Raw genomic sequence first — 20602 nt, 5'->3', positions numbered from 1 at the left:
AAGTCCTCATTGTAATATCTTATTACATGATGCACATGTATGCTTAAATACATATTACCAGATTAACTAAAACCTTTGGGCATGTGCTGGGCCAATTCTAGCTTTTCTGATGCCTAAAAAAGAGAAAATGTAATGGTCCCATGTTGTAAGCAGTCAAGTGTTATTGGATCATTCACAATTAAACCTATGTAAAATACTGCCTACATAAATATATATTATCAATGAATAAACTGCAGATATCTATACCATGTTCCATACATAAGTATATAGAGGTATTTTTATGTACTGAACACTAGGGCTGTCATCAGGTTGAAATAGAATGGACTTGCTGTACAAATCCGTTTTAGGTACCGCTTTTTGCATGTAGCCTAGTCAGTCCTGTTCTATTTTCTCTAGACTTTGCACAGGTGAGTGAAATTCTTATCTACTCATAAAGTAATGATGACTTCTCCCAGCCATGACTTATTACTCTAGAAATTGCTATCCATTGATAACAACTATGACGCAAACTGTGCTACTAAATAATATATACCCCTCACAACTTGCCACACTGTGACTTGCCGTGTGACTTGTCAAAAATGTATTACACTGGGAACCCAAAATATACTATACTATTTTCAATATTTCTGAATATATTCATAAATTGTACAGCATAGATAAATATATATTTTGATTCACTAAATAAAAAGGCTGATTTGCATAATTTTTCAAGATGTTTTTCTCAAAAACTAAGCGATTAGAAGCAAAAAGAACGGATCCTGTTTCAGGCGGATCATGCAAAAATTGTGCTTGGTTTAGAAGCACTGCATCATTGTTGTAGATTTCCTTTAACAAATGCAGTGTTAATATCTATGATAGCTAACTAAAATGAATATTTTTAACTCAGTGTGCAAACTGCAAAAATCTCCACCAGAGACAAAAAGATTTGCTAAAAAGAATGATAATGATAATGAGGTCAGAACATTTTATAAATCTTTTTTGTTTTAAAATATTGAAAATACAATCTCATATGAACAGCAGGACATGATATAAATATATACTAGGTTATTATTTACCCATCAAAAGCTGGGGAATATGCATAAGCAATTTGTGAAAATGTATATATACCCTTACTGCTTTCATAGGAATTAAGAGGTTGGGTAGCAGCCAGAATGAGCTTTTCAAATGCCATTTTTAATTGATCAGAAACCAGTAAGTTTACTTGTCCAGGGCATTCAAGTGTCTGTTCACATAATCCCAAGAAGGAATGACAGCAATAATCTTTAAATTAGTAATTGTTGTTTTCAATCAAACTGTAAAGGGTTATAGAGCCATTTCCAAATGGATTTAAGTTTATCAATCTACTGTGAGAAAGAATTAGTAAAAGTGAAAAAACATTCAACAAGACAGTAATCCATCTTCCCAGCAGTGGTCATCTTGTGTCACAACCTGCAAAGCTTAGACAAATGGGAAAAACACAGGATTCGACAAGCCTCAGTTAGTATGTTAAAAGGAACCTGTCACCAGAAACCATTTTTTAGCCTACCCCACAGACAATAGCATATCCCCAGACTGCTTTTATCAAATTCTGTCATTTGTGGATCAAATGATAACTTATATTAACTTTAACTGGTTCCTTGCCAGCTGTCTTTCCCGAGTGTGTTCATCACATTAATTATCTGTGGGGACATTGGGGAGGTCTCTGGTTACAGATCCCCTTGAATGCCACGCTTATGACTGTATGACTGATTTCTTTGAGTGTTACTGTTGCTAGCATCTTTTTTTCTAAAATGAAAATGAACATAGCTCCACATCACAGTGGGTTTGGGGAAGGAGTAGCAAGTAGTAGTACAGTGTAACAGCCTGTGGAGCTACATCATGGAAGGGCTCTGGTAACACATCCCAGAAGCCCTTCAGATTTATTAGCATAATTTTAAGAGTTAATTTTAAAAGGAAGGAGCCTATTGTCAGGGAAATATCCCCATCTCTGTGATGTGTGGTTCCAAATCATTGTATAGTACGAGCTGCTCGGTGAATCACTCAGACCTTCACATGTTTGAGAGAATTCCAATTTATTTAGGTTGCAGACAGTTTTTATAGGTTCTTGAGACAAAGGAATCTACTGACCATACCCACATTCCAATAGCCTTCAGGATGTAGCTGAAAGATGGAGGATGGTGCTATTCACAGGGATCTTTGTATAGATACATGATAGAAGAACAGATTCAAAAATGGATTCTATTCCCTCACAATTCCTCCCTTTTTGTGAATAATTTCAGGTACTGCTCAGGTGGTACATTGACATGTGCTAATCACACATCCAGGACTTATCTAACACTTCACCTGCTTCCCTCCTGAGCATCCTGAACATTACATCACAACACAATTCATGTAAATCCATTGTAAAGGGTAGAATCTCTACATCCTATTGGTGTATATCCTTATACATGTCAGCCTACCAACCCCTGAGTACTATTAGACATGGTATGCGGCGCACACACTGTAGTAGGAGTGGTAATGTCCATAGCAGCATCGAGCTACACAGATTCATGTTCTGTAGTCTCTGGGTCCAGCACCATTCTTCTTCAGCTGTCGCAGTCTCGTTGTAGTTTCTACATGTTGATGTGTCAGAGGTACTTGGGATGACTTTCAAAAGACTCTCAGGTGTCACATCAGGACCATCTCATCACCTGGGTGCAGGTCCTCTGCTCTAGCTACTTTAGGTTCTGGAACTGAAACAGATACTTGGTTATGCACCTAAGAAAAAAATATATCTGCAGGTTTTTGGACACCCCACCAATTCTCTATGACACCTCTGGACAACCTTAGGGAAGTATATGTTCATCCATGGGGCAATTCTAAAAACAACCTCAGTAGGTGAAAAGACTTTTTAATCCCTAGAGCTCTCGTCAACTACATTACTGCCCCAATAGGGATTATTACTTTAGTCTCTAGAATAAGTGGAATAACATATTCCTCGATCCCTGGCTGTGGTCATTACAGTTGCTTTAGTTACAGGATAGGGTTCAGATTACCCAGAAAAGAGGTCCACACACATAAGCACATGTTCGTAGCTACTTACCTTTGGTAGCTGTACTTAGCCAATCTGCAACCTCTGGAAGGGGTAAAGGGGCTTCGGAGTGTATATATGAGGGTTTTCACTACTCTCCCTACATTGTACTAAGCATATATAAACATACTTGTGTAAATGGACAGTAGCAAAAGTGAATCTAAGTGATACTCAATACTTATCCACCACGGAGCATATAGAGTCTTAGACTGGTGCCTCACCCTGTGGGTGCACTGAACCATCATAGTTTAAAGGGCCCTTGGCAGACATTGCTTGTCACCTTTTTGTCATAGTCCACCCTCCATCCATGGGGTCCCAGTTTACTCCAGTCTTGCTTCCTCACCTGTGAAGCCTGTTTCTATATAGACAGGAGTATAGATAACCCTACTGGGCCAGCGAGGGTCACGGACTGTACTGATCCAGGCTCCTTTCCCCTAGGCTTTCTAGTAACCAGTATGGTCACTTCATGTGTTAGAGCTTTATAGGTTTTACCTTCTAGGATGGACCTTTATTGTAACACTAAGGCCTCTATCAGCTATTTCAAAGTCTCATACTTGTTGATATACTTACTATATGAGATTAGGACTCATAAGGAATCCCAAAAGACTCACATGCTTCCCCTCTGCCACTTTACCCCCCTCCATCAGTGCCTTCACCTCCGCCTCCTGTACAGACAGGTAGGTCAGGAGTGGTTCTGCTGCTGTTACCTCATGTTGTGTGACTGCTGCACATCTGATGTAGAATTAACCTCATTCCTGGTTTCTAAAGCCATCTACAAAATACTCAAAATGCAGATTAATGATATATTCAGTTTTGACATATTAAAAGGTAACTGGTTCATTAATCATTAAGATAATAGAAAATTTTAAATACAAGCCGTCTACCTCATGTCTCCCCCCTTTGAATCTAGCGAAAGTAGTGGAGCTGGATTCAATGTAATACATCATAAAGAGGGCACATTATAACCAAGGTTTCTAGTCATGAAGAGGTGAAATAGTAACAGGATAGTCCAAAACTACTACAGAAGCTTTTTATAGCAGTAGGATACAAAACCAAGAAGGATCCAGGTTGTCATGTGACACACGATCAGCAGAGCTTCCGGCCTGTGTCCTCTCCTCTGAGGTGCTTGGCTTAAACTTAAATGAGAACAATAGAAAGTGAACAATATACTCCAGAAAAAAAAACACAATTTTGGGACCATACCAATGTATCAATGCTGTATAATTATAAAACTATAGAGTCATCCTGGGGACACATGCTGGGCAGAAGCATCACTAGAGCCAGTGACGTAGGAGGCTTCTAGGAGTGTTATAACTTCTGCCTAAAAAGCTCCTAATAATAATCTCAGTCATAGCTGCTGAATAGGACTAATAGTATGGGATCATAGGGAGGTTTTACTCCTGGTTAAAACATTAAAATTACAGATGTTGCACCGAATCAAACCCAAAATCTGCCATGAGGATTATCAGTCCTCAGTAATGAACACACATTCTCATTGTTCCTTTCTTCTCTTAACATACCAACATGTGCTCCCCCTCCCCCCCCCCCCTCCTGTGTTCACTGAGACACTCCCCTCCTTCTCCCTGTGGTGTCTGTTGTACTACGTGTCCCAGCATAGCAGGAGAACAAAGAAGGAATCTAACACACGATTGTAACATCTAACTTCACTGTATCATTCTACACAAATTGCTAAAACTTTTGACCACACCCTTCAGACTTTTAGTTGTATTATAAAGTTTTACACTACATGTCTGATGTTTTTAAACATTAATCACAGCATTTCTCAGGTCCAAGCCTACAATGAACAATGTCCACAATTGTGTGCTGGACTTTCCTCACATCTGGTAACTCTGATGAAATACCATAAGCACTATACATGATATAGACAAAACACATATTTATATTTTTGCCATAATCTGCAGGACTGTATAATGGAATAAACTCATAGAACATCTACAGTATCTGGCAAGGGTCAGCTCAGGGAATCCAATTGGGACTGCACAACCGTCCAGGAGCTCTCCCCACAGAAGTCCAAAATCCGTAACAAATATGTTACTACCCGGGTTTTTGGACTTTGTAGTTCTGAGAGGTAACTCTTAGATAAGCAGGCAAAGTCTCCTACATTTATTCCCTGGGTAGTATATCTTAGTTGTCTTCTAAAGTTACAAAAATACAGCTGAATACAGCTGAGCAGACTGTGAGATGCAAATCCAAAGATCTTTAGGCAATGCATTATTCCCCATACCACTGGTCTACTGCCCCCTACAGGAGAAACATCTGAAGACTACGTCTTTGTTCTGTGCAGAGCCCGCACTTTTTCTAATCCAGTCCTGACCGGATATATTCCAGTGTGGGGGTTGGGTCTAGGTGCCACATTGCATGCTCATGTCTCCCACCAGTCTGTTTCTTTGTTTCCATACATCAATTCATCCAACATTTTAGGGTGGAGGCAGAACCTTTTCTGAATGTTGTCTTTGTCTTTTGTCTGTCCAACATTTTTGTCCGTCATCGTCATAACACTCATACAACACACAATTTCCTATGGCTGTTTCTTTATAACCTCCTCTGGTCACTTCCTCTGTAACTTTCTTCTATCTACTTGCAATTTCCATCATATCATTATCATGCAACCAGCCTTTGTTCTTTTAAGAATCTTTCCATTTACCAACATACAAACAACCATCTTTTGGCATACTTTTCCAACATTCTCTGACATCCTTTTACAGCCTTTTTCTCATTCAATATCCTTACTACTGGTTTCCCTCTGAATTGCCTCTCATCCTACCTAGCAAATTTTTCCCATAATTTTCTATATATCTCTAGTGCCGGCACACACTCGCAGTCACTCTTCCATGGGGCAGTTTTAACCACTTTTATTTAATATAGTAATTTTTTTCCTAACCCGTTTGCCCGTCAAGAAATGACTGCAGTCCCCTTCCTTGAAGCAGCTCTGGATCCTACCACACAAAATAAATTTATAAAGTCTGACTGTCCAAACTCAGTCTACTTTGTCTCAAGCGAATGTTACGTTCTTAAAACCAGTACAGTACAGTATCACAATAGCGCTATCAAACACACATGTTCAAACTCACACAATACCCATATACACTACCACACATCACATGGAGTTTTCAAATAAACTAACAAGATTCTTTGGAATGGGCAATATAGGCATGCCACTCACCGGACGTGGAACAATCCAAACAAGGAGAGACAGAGCAATTTTGTAAGAAAAAGCTTCTTACCTTTTTGTGCAGCTGCATGGTCTGTCTGTCCTGAAAGGATGATCCCTAAATTCTCCGGTAGGCGTCATGCAAACCCATGTCCCTGTTCAGGCGCCAAGTTTTGTCAGGGAAATATCCCCATCTCTGTGATGTGTGGTTCCAAATCATTGTATAGTACGAGCTGCTCGGTGAATCACTCAGACCTTCACATGTTTGAGAGAATTCCAATTTATTTAGGTTGCAGACAGTTTTTATAGGTTCTTGAGACAAAGGAATCTACTGACCATACCCACATTCCAATAGCCTACAGGATGTAACTGAAAGATGGAGGATGGTGCTATTCACAGGGATCTTTGTATAGATACATGATAGAAGAACAGATTCAAAAATGGATTCTATTACCTCACACTATGGAGAACAAATCTAAGAAGATTACCACAGGCACAGTGCCTGGATCTATCAGTAAGTGCCACTGGTTTATCATGATGGATTGTGATGGTAGATTTCCTTTAAGCCAAAATATGATATGGCATAAAGTTTTAAATATCATCAAATTTTATATACAAATCATTTCTAGATTTCAACCTGTTTATGATCCTAATTAAACAATCTATTTAGGCATTGTGAGCAGACTGGTAGTACAAGGTTAAAAAGTTTCTGAACAGATTGATGAGAAAATAATTAGAAAGTTGTGACTGTGACTGAGAAATGTTCAGAGATTTAGTTGGGCGGTGTAAAGAGCAATTTGTGTACAAGGTGTTGATTATTCTATGTTGCTTATTTGGAAGTGTTACTGAAATGTCTTTATATAGTAAAACAGGCTTTGTAAAATCCTTATATTAACATGCATTTCAAATGCTGCCTTGGGCAATGGATTCCTACTGTTATGGACTCATTTTGAGCAATAGATAATAACAAATATTCAAAGATAAAGCAAGTACCACAAGAGAAGCTAAGTTCTTGGCATATTTAGAAAATGTATGCAGAAGTTGAGTTGAGGGAAAAAATGAGCTTTGAACTAGAGCTTTTTTTCAGGCATTCTGTATATGTGTGTATATATACATATATATATACACTCACCGGCCACTTTATTAGGTACACCTGTCCAGCTGCTCGTTAACACTTAATTTCTAATCAGCCAATCACATGGCGGCAACTCAGTGCATTTAGGCATGTAGACATGGTCAAGACAATCTCCTGCAGTTCAAACCGAGCATCAGTATGGGGAAGAAAGGTGATTTGAGTGCCTTTGAACGTGGCATGGTTGTTGGTGCCAGAAGGGCTGGTCTGAGTATTTCAGAAGCTGCTGATCTACTGGGATTTTCACGCACAACCATCTCTAGGGTTTACAGAGAATGGTCCGAAAAAGAAAAAACATCCAGTGAGTGGCAGTTCTGTGGGTGGAAATGCCTTGTTGATGCCAGAGGTCAGAGGAGAATGGGCAGACTGGTTCGAGCTGATAGAAAGGCAACAGTGACTCAAATCGAAACCCCTTACAACCATGGTAGGCAGAAGAGCATCTCTGAATGCACAGTACGTCGAACTTTGAGGCAGATGGGCTACAGAAGCAGAAGACCACACTGGGTGCCACTCCTTTCAGCTAAGAACAGGAAACTGAGGCTACAATTTGCACAAGCTCATCGAAATTGGACACTAGAAGATTGGAAAAACGTTGCCTGGTCTGATGAGTCTCGATTTTTGCTGCGACATTCGGATGGTAGGGTCAGAATTTGGCATCAACAACCTGAAAGCATGGATCCATCCTGCCTTGTATCGACGGTTCAGGCTGGTGGTGGTGGTGTCATGGTGTGGGAAATATTTTCTTGGCACTCTTTGGGCCCCTTGGTACCAATTGAGCATCGTTGCAACACCACAGCCTACCTGAGTATTGTTGCTGACCATGTCCATCCCTTTATGACCACAATGTACCCAACATCTGATGGCTACTTTCAGCAGGATAATGCGCCATGTCATAAAGCTGGAATCATCTCAGACTGGTTTCTAGAACATGACAATGAGTTCACTGTACTGAAATGGCATCCACAGTCACCAGATCTCAATCCAATAGATCATGGATGTGCAGCCGACAAATCTGCGGCAACCGTGTGATGCCATCATGTCAATATGGACCAAAAACTCTGAGGAATGCTTCCAGCACCTTGTTGAATCTATGCCACGAAGAATTGAGGCAGTTCTGAAGGCAAAAGGGGGTCCAACCCGTTACTAGCATGGTGTACCTAATAAAGTGGCCGGTGAGTGTTTATGTATGTATGTATGTATGTATGTATGTGTATATATATATATATATATATATATATATATATATATATATATATATATATATATATATATATATATATATACACAACAGAAAATGGCAGCACTCCAATTGTGTGAAAAAAGGGTGTTTATTCCATCCTATGCAACGTTTCAGCTGTATCCCAGCCTTTGTCAAGCTTGGCTGGGATACAGCTGAAACGTTGCATAGGATGGAATAAACACCCTTTTTTCACACAATTGGAGTGCTGCCATTTTCTGTTGTCTACATTTGGACTCGACTGGTAAGAGTACAAGGATAGCACCCGGATCTCTATCTCTGCATATTGGATAGACTGTGCTGCTGTTTTTTTTCGTTTTTTATAATATACACTCAAGTATTTAAGACATATGGGTCCCTCCTGTTGCCAGAACTGTTACAGGTCATCAAAACAGCAGAGGAATTAGGTGAACTCCCTACTTCCATGAAAGAGGCAGTTATTGTTGTAATACCAAAGCCTGGCAAAGACCCTCTGTTACCTGAGTTATACAGGACAATATCATTACTGTGCACAGATGTTAAACTTATTGCGAAGGTCTCGGCCAATAGGCTTATTGGGGTAGTACTAGCACTGGTCCATAGTGACCAAACGGGCTTTATGCCTGGCAAATCAACAGCCATCAATCTTAGGCGACTATTCATAAACTTACAGATGTAGCAGGAGGGAGATGGCGTTAGAGCGATACTATCACTAGACGCCGCTAATGCATTCGATAGTGTCGAATGGCCCTTGCTATGGGCAGTAATGAGCAGAAAGGACCCAGGTATTTGAATTGGGTACAAATGTCATATAAATCACCTAGGGCTCAAATTAGAATGAACGGCCTTCTGTCTACTTTTTTTGCCCTTCACAGGGGTACCAGACAGGGGTGCCCACTGTCCCCCTTTCTTTTCGCCCTGGCAATAGAATCCTTAGCCTTCCTAGTGCGATCTTCCCCAAACATACAGGGCTTCCAATACGCTGCAAGGGAAGAGCGCATAGCGCTATACGCTGATGACATGTTACTGTTTGTAGGAGATATTTGCAGATTTCTTGACCCAATTATGAGCATACTAACAGAATTTGGGCAATATTCTGGACTTACGATCAATTGGCACAAATCAGTTCTTATGCCCCTAGACCCAGTACCATCTGATCTAGACTTGCATCAGATCCAATCGGTTTCCACTTTCAAGTACCTTGGCATCTGGATTTCACATAGAGTACTTGATTATGTAACTATCTAGATCCACTGATGGAAAAAGCCATGGTCAAGGTAGATACTTGGTGTCGTCCTCCCTTGTCAGTGATAGGTAGAACCAACTTGTGCAAAATGGTGGTTATCCCCAGCGTGGATTCCTTTGAGTACTTTTAATAAAATCCAAAAGATATTTAGAACCCTTATCTGGGTAAAAAATCTGCTAGAATTAAGTTGGAGTTTCTGCAAAGGGCAAAGGATCAGGGTGGGTTGGCAGCACCGAACCCATGGTTGTATTTCCTGGCCTGAAAGGTTGGGTTCACCCTAACAGTCGCTCCTCGTCGGAACTCCTGCTGCAGATACATGGAGGAGGTAGACCCCCGCTATATATATTAGAACTGGGAGCACAGGGCAGACCACCTGACCGCATTCCTATGGTCATACTACTCCAGAAGCATTGGCAAAAGCCATGCATATGGCACAACCCTATTTTGGGCTTGGATGGCTTTTGAAGATGGGAGGACAGGGGTATACATGGCTTGCATCAGCTACACGTGGAAGGTACTGTAAAAAGTTTTGAACAATTGAGAGAGGAATTTCTTCTTACACATGATTGTTTTCATCAATAGTTGCAGTTGAGACATGTCCTAGATGTACAGAATAGGGCTGAAGCCCTGACCCTGGTTACTCATGAATTGATAGAGGACCTCACCGTGCGGATGGCACCAAGGGGTATATATCTAGGATATATAGCACGCTTTTAGACTCCCAACACGAGAAATACCCTCTGACAGCACGTGCAAAGTGGGAAGAAGACCTGGAGCCATTAACGGAGGAACAATGGTCTGATACTCTGTCTGCTGTCCCTTTATTATCCCTCTGTGAAGCTCACTGGTTGTCCCAATTATATTTAATACATAGAGTTTACCGCACCCCTCACCGGCTACACAGAGTAGGCTTAAGGGGGGAGGATACATGCCCAAAATGTGGCATGGCAGTGCCCATATGATGCATATGATGTGGGAATGCAGAAAACTAGGCAGATTCTGGAAAAGTGTCCTAAATTTAATCACAAAAGTATTCAGAGTAACAGTTCGGATTGCTAGATCAATATAACTTGGAAGATGGGTTTAGAAAAATCATCGCTATGTATTGGCTGCACCCCGTTGCATCGGGGTTGGAGGTATATGTAAACAAAATGAACAATAAGGTTATTGTGATGCCAATAACTATGTGTTAAAACTATGTATACTGTGAATAATTCTATAATGACTCATTCATTGTACACCCATGTGATCCTGATGCTCTCATTGTAAAATGCTTTATTGGGATGGGGTTTGATTGTTTATATATCTGTAAAACTGTTGAAAATCAATTAAAAAAAAAACTATAACTTTGCAGCCATTTACCAAATTATGAGCCCAGCCATCGCTATAAGTGATATACACTTTACTTACTATTTATCCATAATTTTAAAAATATTTCATACATGATACATTAACCAGTTTACAAATCAATAAAGCATAAAGATTGTAAATTTTGTATGAACATATTTGGCCTTTTACATTGACATTTTTGGGCAAAGACCAGGTTGCTTCTGTCTATGATATGAAGGAATAATTTTCAGCTGAAATGAGGGCAAGAAAAGTGGCAGGCAAAGCTCTGCCCTCTGTCTACAATGAAAGCAGTTCTCGCTGTTGCTTTCAGTTATAAAATTTATTTATTATCTCCCATGTTAAGGTAGGGAAATGAGCATATATGCTTGAATGCCTTGCATTTCAAGGTCACCCAATCTTTTGTGGCTTAAAAAGATGAATTCATAAGCTGAGCTTGTGTTGTAAAATGACAATATTATTGGGCATGCCAGAATACATCATGCAGACATTTAATCAAAAACTGATTAAGTTATATTTCAATCTTTTCTCCTTCACATTGTTGTTGTTAAATTTTACCTTGTTACGTGCTCCATATTTTCAAACACAGAGGCAGCAAAAACTGTACTGGGAAATACAGGCCTGCTGCTACTTAGCAGTATTGTATTGCTTTGTGTGTGTCTCTTTAGATACATCCATATGCACATTGATCAGCCATAACATTAAAATGGATAAGAGCTATATTAGGCTGCTCAAGAGTGAATTCTCAGAAGTTGGAAAATTTGCAAACACAAAGATCTTAGCACCTTTGACAAGTGCCAGATAATCCTACAAATGCAACATAAAGTGATCCAAGGATCAACAGTAAACTTTGGAAAGGGTTGTGGGAATGCAAGCCTCAATGATGTGTGTTGTGTATAACATACAGTGTCAGGCTTCCAGTGATTCATTGATTCATTATGTGAAAATACATATTACATGTAAGCACCAGAACTTGACCATAGAACAATGGAAGAAATTACCTGGTCTGATCAGTAAAGTTTCTTTAAAAAGACAGGCAGATGCATGTTGTTTTTTTTCAGGGAAACGGGTGAATCCTGGATGAAAAAAAGCTGGTGGTGGTAGTTTGATACAATGGAATACAATGGAATGACAGTGCCCTGGTCAATGCACCCTGCCAAAAAAATTTCAGGAGAGATGGGGAAACCTGAAAGAATTCATGTTTTAAGTCCTCTCATCATCTCATTCTGCTTATGGGGAACAGCAATCCAGCTGCAATAATATATTTTAACTTCACCACTATACACATGACTGTTGATTGTAGTGTGGAGGTAGGCAGAATCAGCTGATAAGTGGAGAACTGACATTCTGGACTTCAGGAATAGAATTGTTACTGTATAAGCTGCCCAGGTGGTCCCATGGGAATCAGTGGATTTGAATGGGACTTACAGGACAACTTATTGGATAAGTTAATACTGGAAGTCCTCTGTGGTATAGGAACAACATAGGTGGACCTGCTATTTGTGGGGAAGTCATCTCTCTGATCCCTCACAATTGGTCATTTTCCTCTATCATGTAGAACAGGGATTATTGTCTTTTAAAATAAAGCTTTTTTGGGGTTAAAAAGCTTTTTTTGGAATATCATTATGCATCATGTTCCTTTATATTACTTTGTATTGCTTTGGTTTCAGTACATAGCAAGCTGCAGAATCCTGTTACTAGTAGAGCGGATACATACTTTAAGTTCAGGTCCGGGGTTCGGGTGCACAACCCCGACATATTGTCAGATTGGCAGCCGTGCAGCCAATCCAGTAAACCGATGCCCCTAGCTATTAGCCATAGCTTGGTCAAGGAGAAAGCCTTGGAAGGGGCCCTGCAGAGCCGCCAATCTGGCAATATGATGCACTTGAACCCTAGACCTGAACTTAAAGTTTGAATCTGCTCATCTCTAGTTACCAGCAAAATCCAGCATCTTCTATGACCAAAATAACCTATTTATCTATATCCTTCTAAAATATAGTACTGTATTACTTAGAAGCTGTGTGAATGGAATGATGCAGAAATTTTTAACAAACGACCATTGCAAAAAATGTCTTCAAGCCTAGAATACATTCATTTAGAGAACAATGTAATGTTGAAATATTTATTAGAAAATTATGTTACTTTGATTTATATTGCATTTCTTTTTTTAAACAGGATAATGATGCTTTCTGTTCTTCAACATACAAAAACACCAGTCAAGTTCTGGTTTTTAAAGAACTACCTTTCTCCCAGGTTTACAGTAAGTATTCAAGATAAATGGATCTACTTTATTACACACTGTTATTGCTGTTTTTAAAACTTTGTAAAGTTTATACAATTGGATTTTCAGTCCCCTTGATGTTACTGTTAATGTAGATAAAATGGAGTGATAGGATTGCATGAGCCAATTAGGATGTTAAAAAGCAGTTGAGGATTTGCAAACAGAGTCAGAATGTCATTGAGAAATACAAAACAATTCCCAGGTACTTGCAGGTCTCTACTTTGCTCAACACTGTAAAACACAGAAAATTATGACTTCAGCCAATGACTGGTAGCAGCTACAACCTGTGCTAGCAAGAGACAAGAAAGCAAAGACTACCAGCAAGGATTTAAATGGAAGTGTTGAAGCTTTTACCAGGTTACTCTTTCTTAGTTTGTTTATTTTTAATTGGCTGGTTTAAGCCTATGGCTGGTTTAAGCATTGTCACAAAACTTATTTTATGGTGGTTAACAGATAGAATTACTGTCATATCTGAATGTTGCTCTTGATCCCTGTCTGCAGGATATCATACCACACATGGCCCAGGAGTATGGCTTCCAGTATGAGTTAGTCCAGTACAAGTGGCCTCGATGGCTACACCAACAGACTGAGAAACAGCGGATTATTTGGGGTTACAAAATCCTCTTCCTTGATGTTCTATTCCCACTGGCTGTAGACAAAATAATCTTTGTTGATGCTGACCAGGTACAGTAATGTATGTGAAATTAAGCAGGTGCCAAGTTGCAGGCTTTGCTCAGACAGAAGTGTGAAAACCGATTTTATTCTTAACCCAAATATCAAGCTTAGTGGCAGACAGAGTGAGATTGTGAATCCATCTCAGGTAATTATGTGAACATTCTTTTAATCCCAGGGGAATTTAGAAGCTCATTACCTTCTCTCTCCAGTCTTTGCAGAATATCCTTACACAAGGCTTTCATTGCAGCATTTTCCATTCCTCCTCCTTTGTTCTTATAAGTTCAGGATGTTCAGTGTTTAAATGATCTGTGTCTTGCCTGTAGCTCCCAAGGAAAGGAATCTGAGCTTGCGTTTAATGAGAAAATCGGAAGAGCGAATTCTTCACAAATCCTTACAAATCCAAGCTAGGCCCTGGAGTTGAGACATATTTAATCCGAATATTGACAGTTTGAATCCAAGAACATCTTTAAATAGTTTATTTGGAAAATGTTACTTTAACCAATTTTTGCCAGGGATTTCCCCTGTCTATGTGAATCAATGATTCTGTAATTATTGTTTGTTTAGAATTTTTTTGTACTGTTTTCGTATTAAGATAACATCTTTAGGTAAACAGAGCAGAACATTAGCAGACGGCAGGGAGACATCAGGCAGTTTGGATGCTTTTCTAAAACCATAAGCTTATCTAGAATTCTCAGAAGTTTCTATAAATGCAATTCCAACCAAAGACCAGAGAGCTGGGTCACTTGCCAGCCATCATTTTCTGCATTTTTTAAAATTTACTTATTAACTGAAATGGGTTGGCCACTTTGGCTCCTTTGAAAGTTGCAGCCTTTCCCTTTTCTAAGGACGCTGCCTGCTGTGTACATACACAGATGCCATCTCTGTCTCCAAGATGTCCACGTGATGTTAACCTCTCTCTCTCTTCCCACAGCCTGTTTACACCCATATAGACTGGGAGAGGGAGGGTGGAGGGAGCATAATGAATCATCCTCTGTTGCTTCAGCTCGTCCTTTTAAGCAGAGCTCAAATATGTAATAAAAGAAACTTGGAGGATTTGCACACAGTACAAAAGCAAATAGCAGGACTGTTGAATCATTAGGGGAACATTCAGGGATGACATACAAGGCAGTAAAGGCAAATGGGCAACTTGCGTAAAGGAGTGGCCAACCCCTTTAAACTGGTTGTGGTGTGTTGTCTCCTATTGATAATATATTTAATAATTTGGATAGATCAGTGGGCATCAGACAATTACTGTTGCTCTATTCAAGAATTGTTATTGTTATGTAATCATCCCATCTAAACTAAAGCATGGGGGAATATCATTCTAACAGTATCTATACAGCAATAGTTACTTTTTTGTGTTTTTATTTTCAATTTGATAGTTATTGTCATCCCTCAAATTGCATTGGCCATACGAGCTCTTGTTTTATAAAGTTTTAAGTAAAGCCCTTACTACTGCCATTTTAAAAAGGAATATGAATTTATATAATTCATTTTTCAATGTGTTATTTTTACCAAGATTGTACGGACAGATTTAAAAGAATTAAGAGACTTTGATCTTGGCGGTGCACCCTATGGTTATACTCCTTTCTGTGATAGTCGCAAAGAGATGGATGGGTATCGTTTCTGGAAGTCTGGGTATTGGGCATCACATCTTGGACACAGAAAATACCATATCAGGTTGGAAAATGTGATTGGATAATATGCATATTTGTATGTGTTATGACATTTTATATGGCTGTTACTCACTGCTTGGTAAATGAGTCTCTGTTTTGCAGTGCTTTATATGTAGTGGACCTTAAGAAATTTAGGAAAATTGCTGCAGGTGACAGACTTCGTGGACAGTACCAGGCTCTTAGTCAGGATCCAAACAGTTTGTCTAATTTAGATCAGGTAAATATATTTAACATCAGACAATCATATTACTAAAGCTTTTTACCAAATTTCTATAAATGTTTTCAAATTCTATAGTTACATAATGATATGAGCAATGGTTTATTGGTTCTTCTTTTTGCTTTTAAGTCGTCTTTGTCATGTGCATTTTAATTAATAGATTTAGGAAATAAAATAGAAATTAAGATTAAAAAAATGATGTAAGTGAAGCTGATATATAAATGATGGTTATAGGGATATGCAGGTTTCTGATAAAATGTCAGAACATTTCTGACATTATAGTATCACAGTTTATACGGTTGAAAAAACACACATGTCCATCAAGTTCAACCATATAAGGGAAGGGACTGAATGAGGAAGGGATTTAGGGGAAACAATTCTATATAACATAGCCATCAGTGTTATTTAAATGTAAAAAGACATCTAGACCCTTCTTGAAGCTCTCTGCTGTCTCTGCTGTGACCAGCGCCTGAGGAAGGCTATACCACAGATTTACAGTTCTCATAGTAAAAAAGCCCAGTCACCTCTGGTTGTTTTCTCCAGACGGAGACAGGGCCCCTTGTCTTTTGATTTGATTTAATCTAGAACAACTTTCCACCATGTTTTTTGTATGAACCATTCATATATTAATCATGTCCCCTCAATGTCCTCTCAATTAGGGGTAGAATAGGAATGTTTTAAAAAGTGCGACTACTGGAAAATAGGTATCATTTTGCTATTTTTATAATCTATTTAAGTAACTATTTATTGAATAGTGGGTGAAATTTATTTATATTTATGTGTATTAGTGTTTTTATTCTGTTTTATGGTATATGTGTTCCTATGTGACTATGTTTTTATGTGAGTATATATGTGATGTCTTGTCAATTTGATGTACTGCGGAGGTGACACTTTAAGTTCCCGTTTGGGATAATAAAGTATTATTATTATTAATCGTCTCATAGTCATAGTTATTCATAACTGAAACCCTCCATACCCCTTATCATTTTTGTGGCTCTGTATTGAACCCTCTCCAGCTCCAGGGCATCCTTTTTATGGACCGGTGCCCAGAACTGGACAGCATATTCCAAGTGAGGCCGAACCAATTCCTTGTCCATTGGTAATATTACATCTCTACCCCGAGAGACCATGCCACTTTTGATACATCACAAGATCTTACCAGCTTTAGAGGCAGCTGATTGCATGCTGTTGTTTCATTTATGATTTACTAGTACCCCCAGGTCCTTCTTAACAAGGGACCCTCCAAGATTTTCTCCCCCAAGGACATATGTTGCATATAATATTAGCCCCCATGTGTATAACCTTACATTTATCCACATTGAACCTCATTTTCCAAGTAAATGACCAAACACTCAGTTTGTCTAAGTCACCCTGCAGCCTATGAACATCATCCATAGATTGTATTTCACTACAAAGCTTGATATTATCTGCAAAAATAGACACAGTGCTATTAATTCCTACCTCTAGATCATTAAAAAATATATTAAATAATAGTGGGCCAAGCACAGAACCTTAGGGTACACCACTTATAACTGGTGACCATTCTGTGTAGGAATCATTGACCACAACTCTCTGGATACGATTCTTCAGCCAGTTTTCAATCTAATTGCAAATCCACTAGAGCTTATTTTACCCATCAGGCGTCTATGGGGGATAGTGTAAAATGCCTTTGTAAAGTCCAAGAACACAATATCCATAGCAGATCCTCCATCGAGGCATCTGCTCGCCTCTTCATAGAAGCAGATCAGGTTAGTTTGAGAACTTCTATCCAATGCTAGCTGTCACTTATTATACTATCTGATGCCACATACTGCAGTATGTAGTCTTTTACGAACCCTTCCAATATTTTCCCCACAATGGAAGTTACGCTTATTGGCCTGTAATTCCCTGGCGAAGGTTTTTTTAATATTGCCACAACATTTGCCCCTTTGCCAGTCACTTGGTACTGTACCAGACATTAGGGAATTCCTGAAGATTTTAGACAGCGGTACAGCAATAAGAGAACTGAGTTCTTTAAGAACTCTAGGGTGTAACTCATGTGGTCCAGGAGCTTTGTACACATTGATTTTATTGAGCTTAGATTGGATCATGTCTACATTCAGCCAGTCTCGTATATTACAGGGTGCATGACCCGCACTGGCACCACCCAAGTCAGAAGCTCTTTCTTCTATTGTATAAACTGAGCTAAAAACCCATTTATTATCTCCACCTTCACTTGGTCTCCAATTACCAATTCCCCATTTTCAGAATATAGGGGTCCAACCTGCTCTGAGCTGTTTTATTTATTTTTTTTGCATTGATATACTTAAAACCTTTCTTAGGATTTGTTTTGCTATCTTTGGCCACCTGTCTTTCATTTTGTATTTTGGCTGATTTTATTTCCTCCTTACATATTTTGGTAAGTGTTTTGTAATTATTGAGAGCCTCAGGCAACCCTTCAGATTTATATTTCTTGTCTCTTTTTTTATCATTAATTGCCCCTTTAACTGTTTAAATTTAAACTTAAACTTTTAAATTTAGAAGTATAATGAACCAGGATAGATTTGAATGTCTCCCATTTAACATTAGTATCATCATGTGACAGTATCTGATCCCAGTCTATATCCTGTAGTGCAGACCTGAATTTCGGGAAACTAGCCTTCTTGAAATTCAGTGATTTCCCACAGGTTTTTGCTTTTTACAGTTTAAGAGGAAAAAAAACTAATAGACATGCCTTGCATGTTGAGCACTAGCATCTTATAACTTATATTAGATTATCTTTTATTATTGTATTCACAGGACCTACCAAACAACATGATTCACCAAGTAGCAATAAAATCTCTACCTCAAGAGTGGCTCTGGTGTGAGACCTGGTGTGACGACAAATCCAAGGAAAAAGCCAAAACTATAGATTTGGTACGTAGTCAGTGGTGAGCAAGGTGAATGATTTCACCAAGATATGAAGCTCATGGAGGTATCGGTATAGATCAGGTGTACTTACTGTATGATTACCAGATTGTCCACAGATTGAACACCTCAAAAAAAAAGTGTATTTTTACCTTGATATGTATGTTTATTAGCACAACTTTACTGCTTGTACACAATTTGACTTAGACCAAATGCACACGAATGTAATGGCACCCGGTCACAGTGTGGTGAGCACATGTCGCTATGGTCTGGGGGAGCACCTGTTCCTGTGTATGAGACCTTAGAGCAAGAATATGTATAAATGAAATATCACTAAAAATATATAGAGTAAATTCAAATTAGTGTTCTTTTTTTTTTTCTTTGTATGTACATTCTGCATTTTTTGGGGGGGCAAAGGGAGTATATACTGTACCTTAAAAAGCTGAATACAACAAAAATTGTGTATCTCAATGTAAATGTGGCAAAACATAAGAATTACCTTTTGTCTTACTGTAGACATGGAGCTAGATGTTCCGTCACTAGCTATGAGTATCTTCTTTAATGACAATGACTCTAGCAGAGCGAGTTCACCCATTAAAGCACTTTTACTTTCTTGGAGAACATTCTGTGCTCCTCAGGGGCTTGTCAGTTGAATCTACAAATGATACGTATTAGTTCTATCTATTGAATATAGTCGGGAAGGTTGTGGTTTATGTCTCGGTGGGATTAGCTTGCGGGCATCGTTTCTTAACATTCTTCTCAAGAAAACACATTGCATTGGTAGGATTGCCTGGTCATGTATTGGGTCAGTAACTTTGAATTAGTGATGTCTCTGTAAGCCTCCACATAGTGACCCTTAATCAGCTGGATCTTAGGTTATATTACGGATTTGACTAGCGCTATACAGTTTCTTGGTCTTTTTGTTTTGAACAGTGAGCTACATGTTCCAAATGGTTGACTGTATCACAGATCCCATATATCTTCCTGACATTTTGTTTTCTTTACAGTGTTAGAAAATTGGTTCCTCTTTGTTTTCTATTCTTAATCGAATGCGGCAGCCTCTTGTTCCACCTGTGCCTAAGGGGATCAAGTCTAATAAGCCATGGGAAAGATCTTATCCGTAGGCTCGGAATTTTCATTCTATAGCAAATGTGTTGAGGGAAAAAAAAAACACAAAACTGAGAGAAAATGTACAGCAGACCGCCTGGGAGCATGTCTTATTCTGTAAATGCTCAATTTGTGGAAGTCAATAAACTATTCTGTAATCTGTCAAGGGCTAGAAAGTAGAATTGCATTATTGCCTGGGGTGGTCAGACCCAAGAAAAAAAATGACAGATATTCAAACAGCACCTTAAAGATCTTGACAGCCCCGGGCATAATATATTGATTTAAAGAGATCTGCAATAATATGAGTGTTCAGGATACATTTGCAGTTATTGTATTGCTTTGCTCTTTGAAGAGAAAAATAATTTCATAGTGGAATTTTATAGCCAGTGCAGTTAACATCTCCTGTAATATTTAGCCATCTTATTGGTTTTCAGGTCAAGCTTTCCTTAATATTCGGACATATCACATTTATTTCCTAAGGGAATCTAGAGCACAATTTAAGCAAAAAGGAAAAATAACGTGAAGCTAATATAAGTGTGCAGTGGTGTGTTAGGTCATTTATGGAAGAGAAAGTTGTGGGTCTCTGTTCTGCTTGTGA

General features: G+C 38.8%; 1 protein-coding gene across 1 annotated transcript in view; it reads left to right on the top strand.

Annotated features, from left to right (window-relative positions):
- Window positions 1-20602, top strand: part of UGGT2 (UDP-glucose glycoprotein glucosyltransferase 2) — a 209427-nt gene that overhangs the window by 181964 nt on the left and 6861 nt on the right. The window contains exons 33-37 of the mRNA XM_072135438.1: window positions 13338-13422; window positions 13945-14127; window positions 15638-15798; window positions 15897-16011; window positions 18790-18906. Coding sequence (XP_071991539.1) covers window positions 13338-13422; window positions 13945-14127; window positions 15638-15798; window positions 15897-16011; window positions 18790-18906 — 661 coding nt within the window. The remainder of the gene's footprint in view (window positions 1-13337; window positions 13423-13944; window positions 14128-15637; window positions 15799-15896; window positions 16012-18789; window positions 18907-20602) is intronic.

This window comes from Engystomops pustulosus, chromosome 2, assembly GCF_040894005.1.
Source record: "Engystomops pustulosus chromosome 2, aEngPut4.maternal, whole genome shotgun sequence".
Taxonomy (NCBI): Eukaryota; Metazoa; Chordata; class Amphibia; order Anura; family Leptodactylidae; genus Engystomops; species Engystomops pustulosus.
Note: the sequence above shows the minus strand (reverse complement) of the source record. Positions and strands in the feature narration are given on the sequence as shown.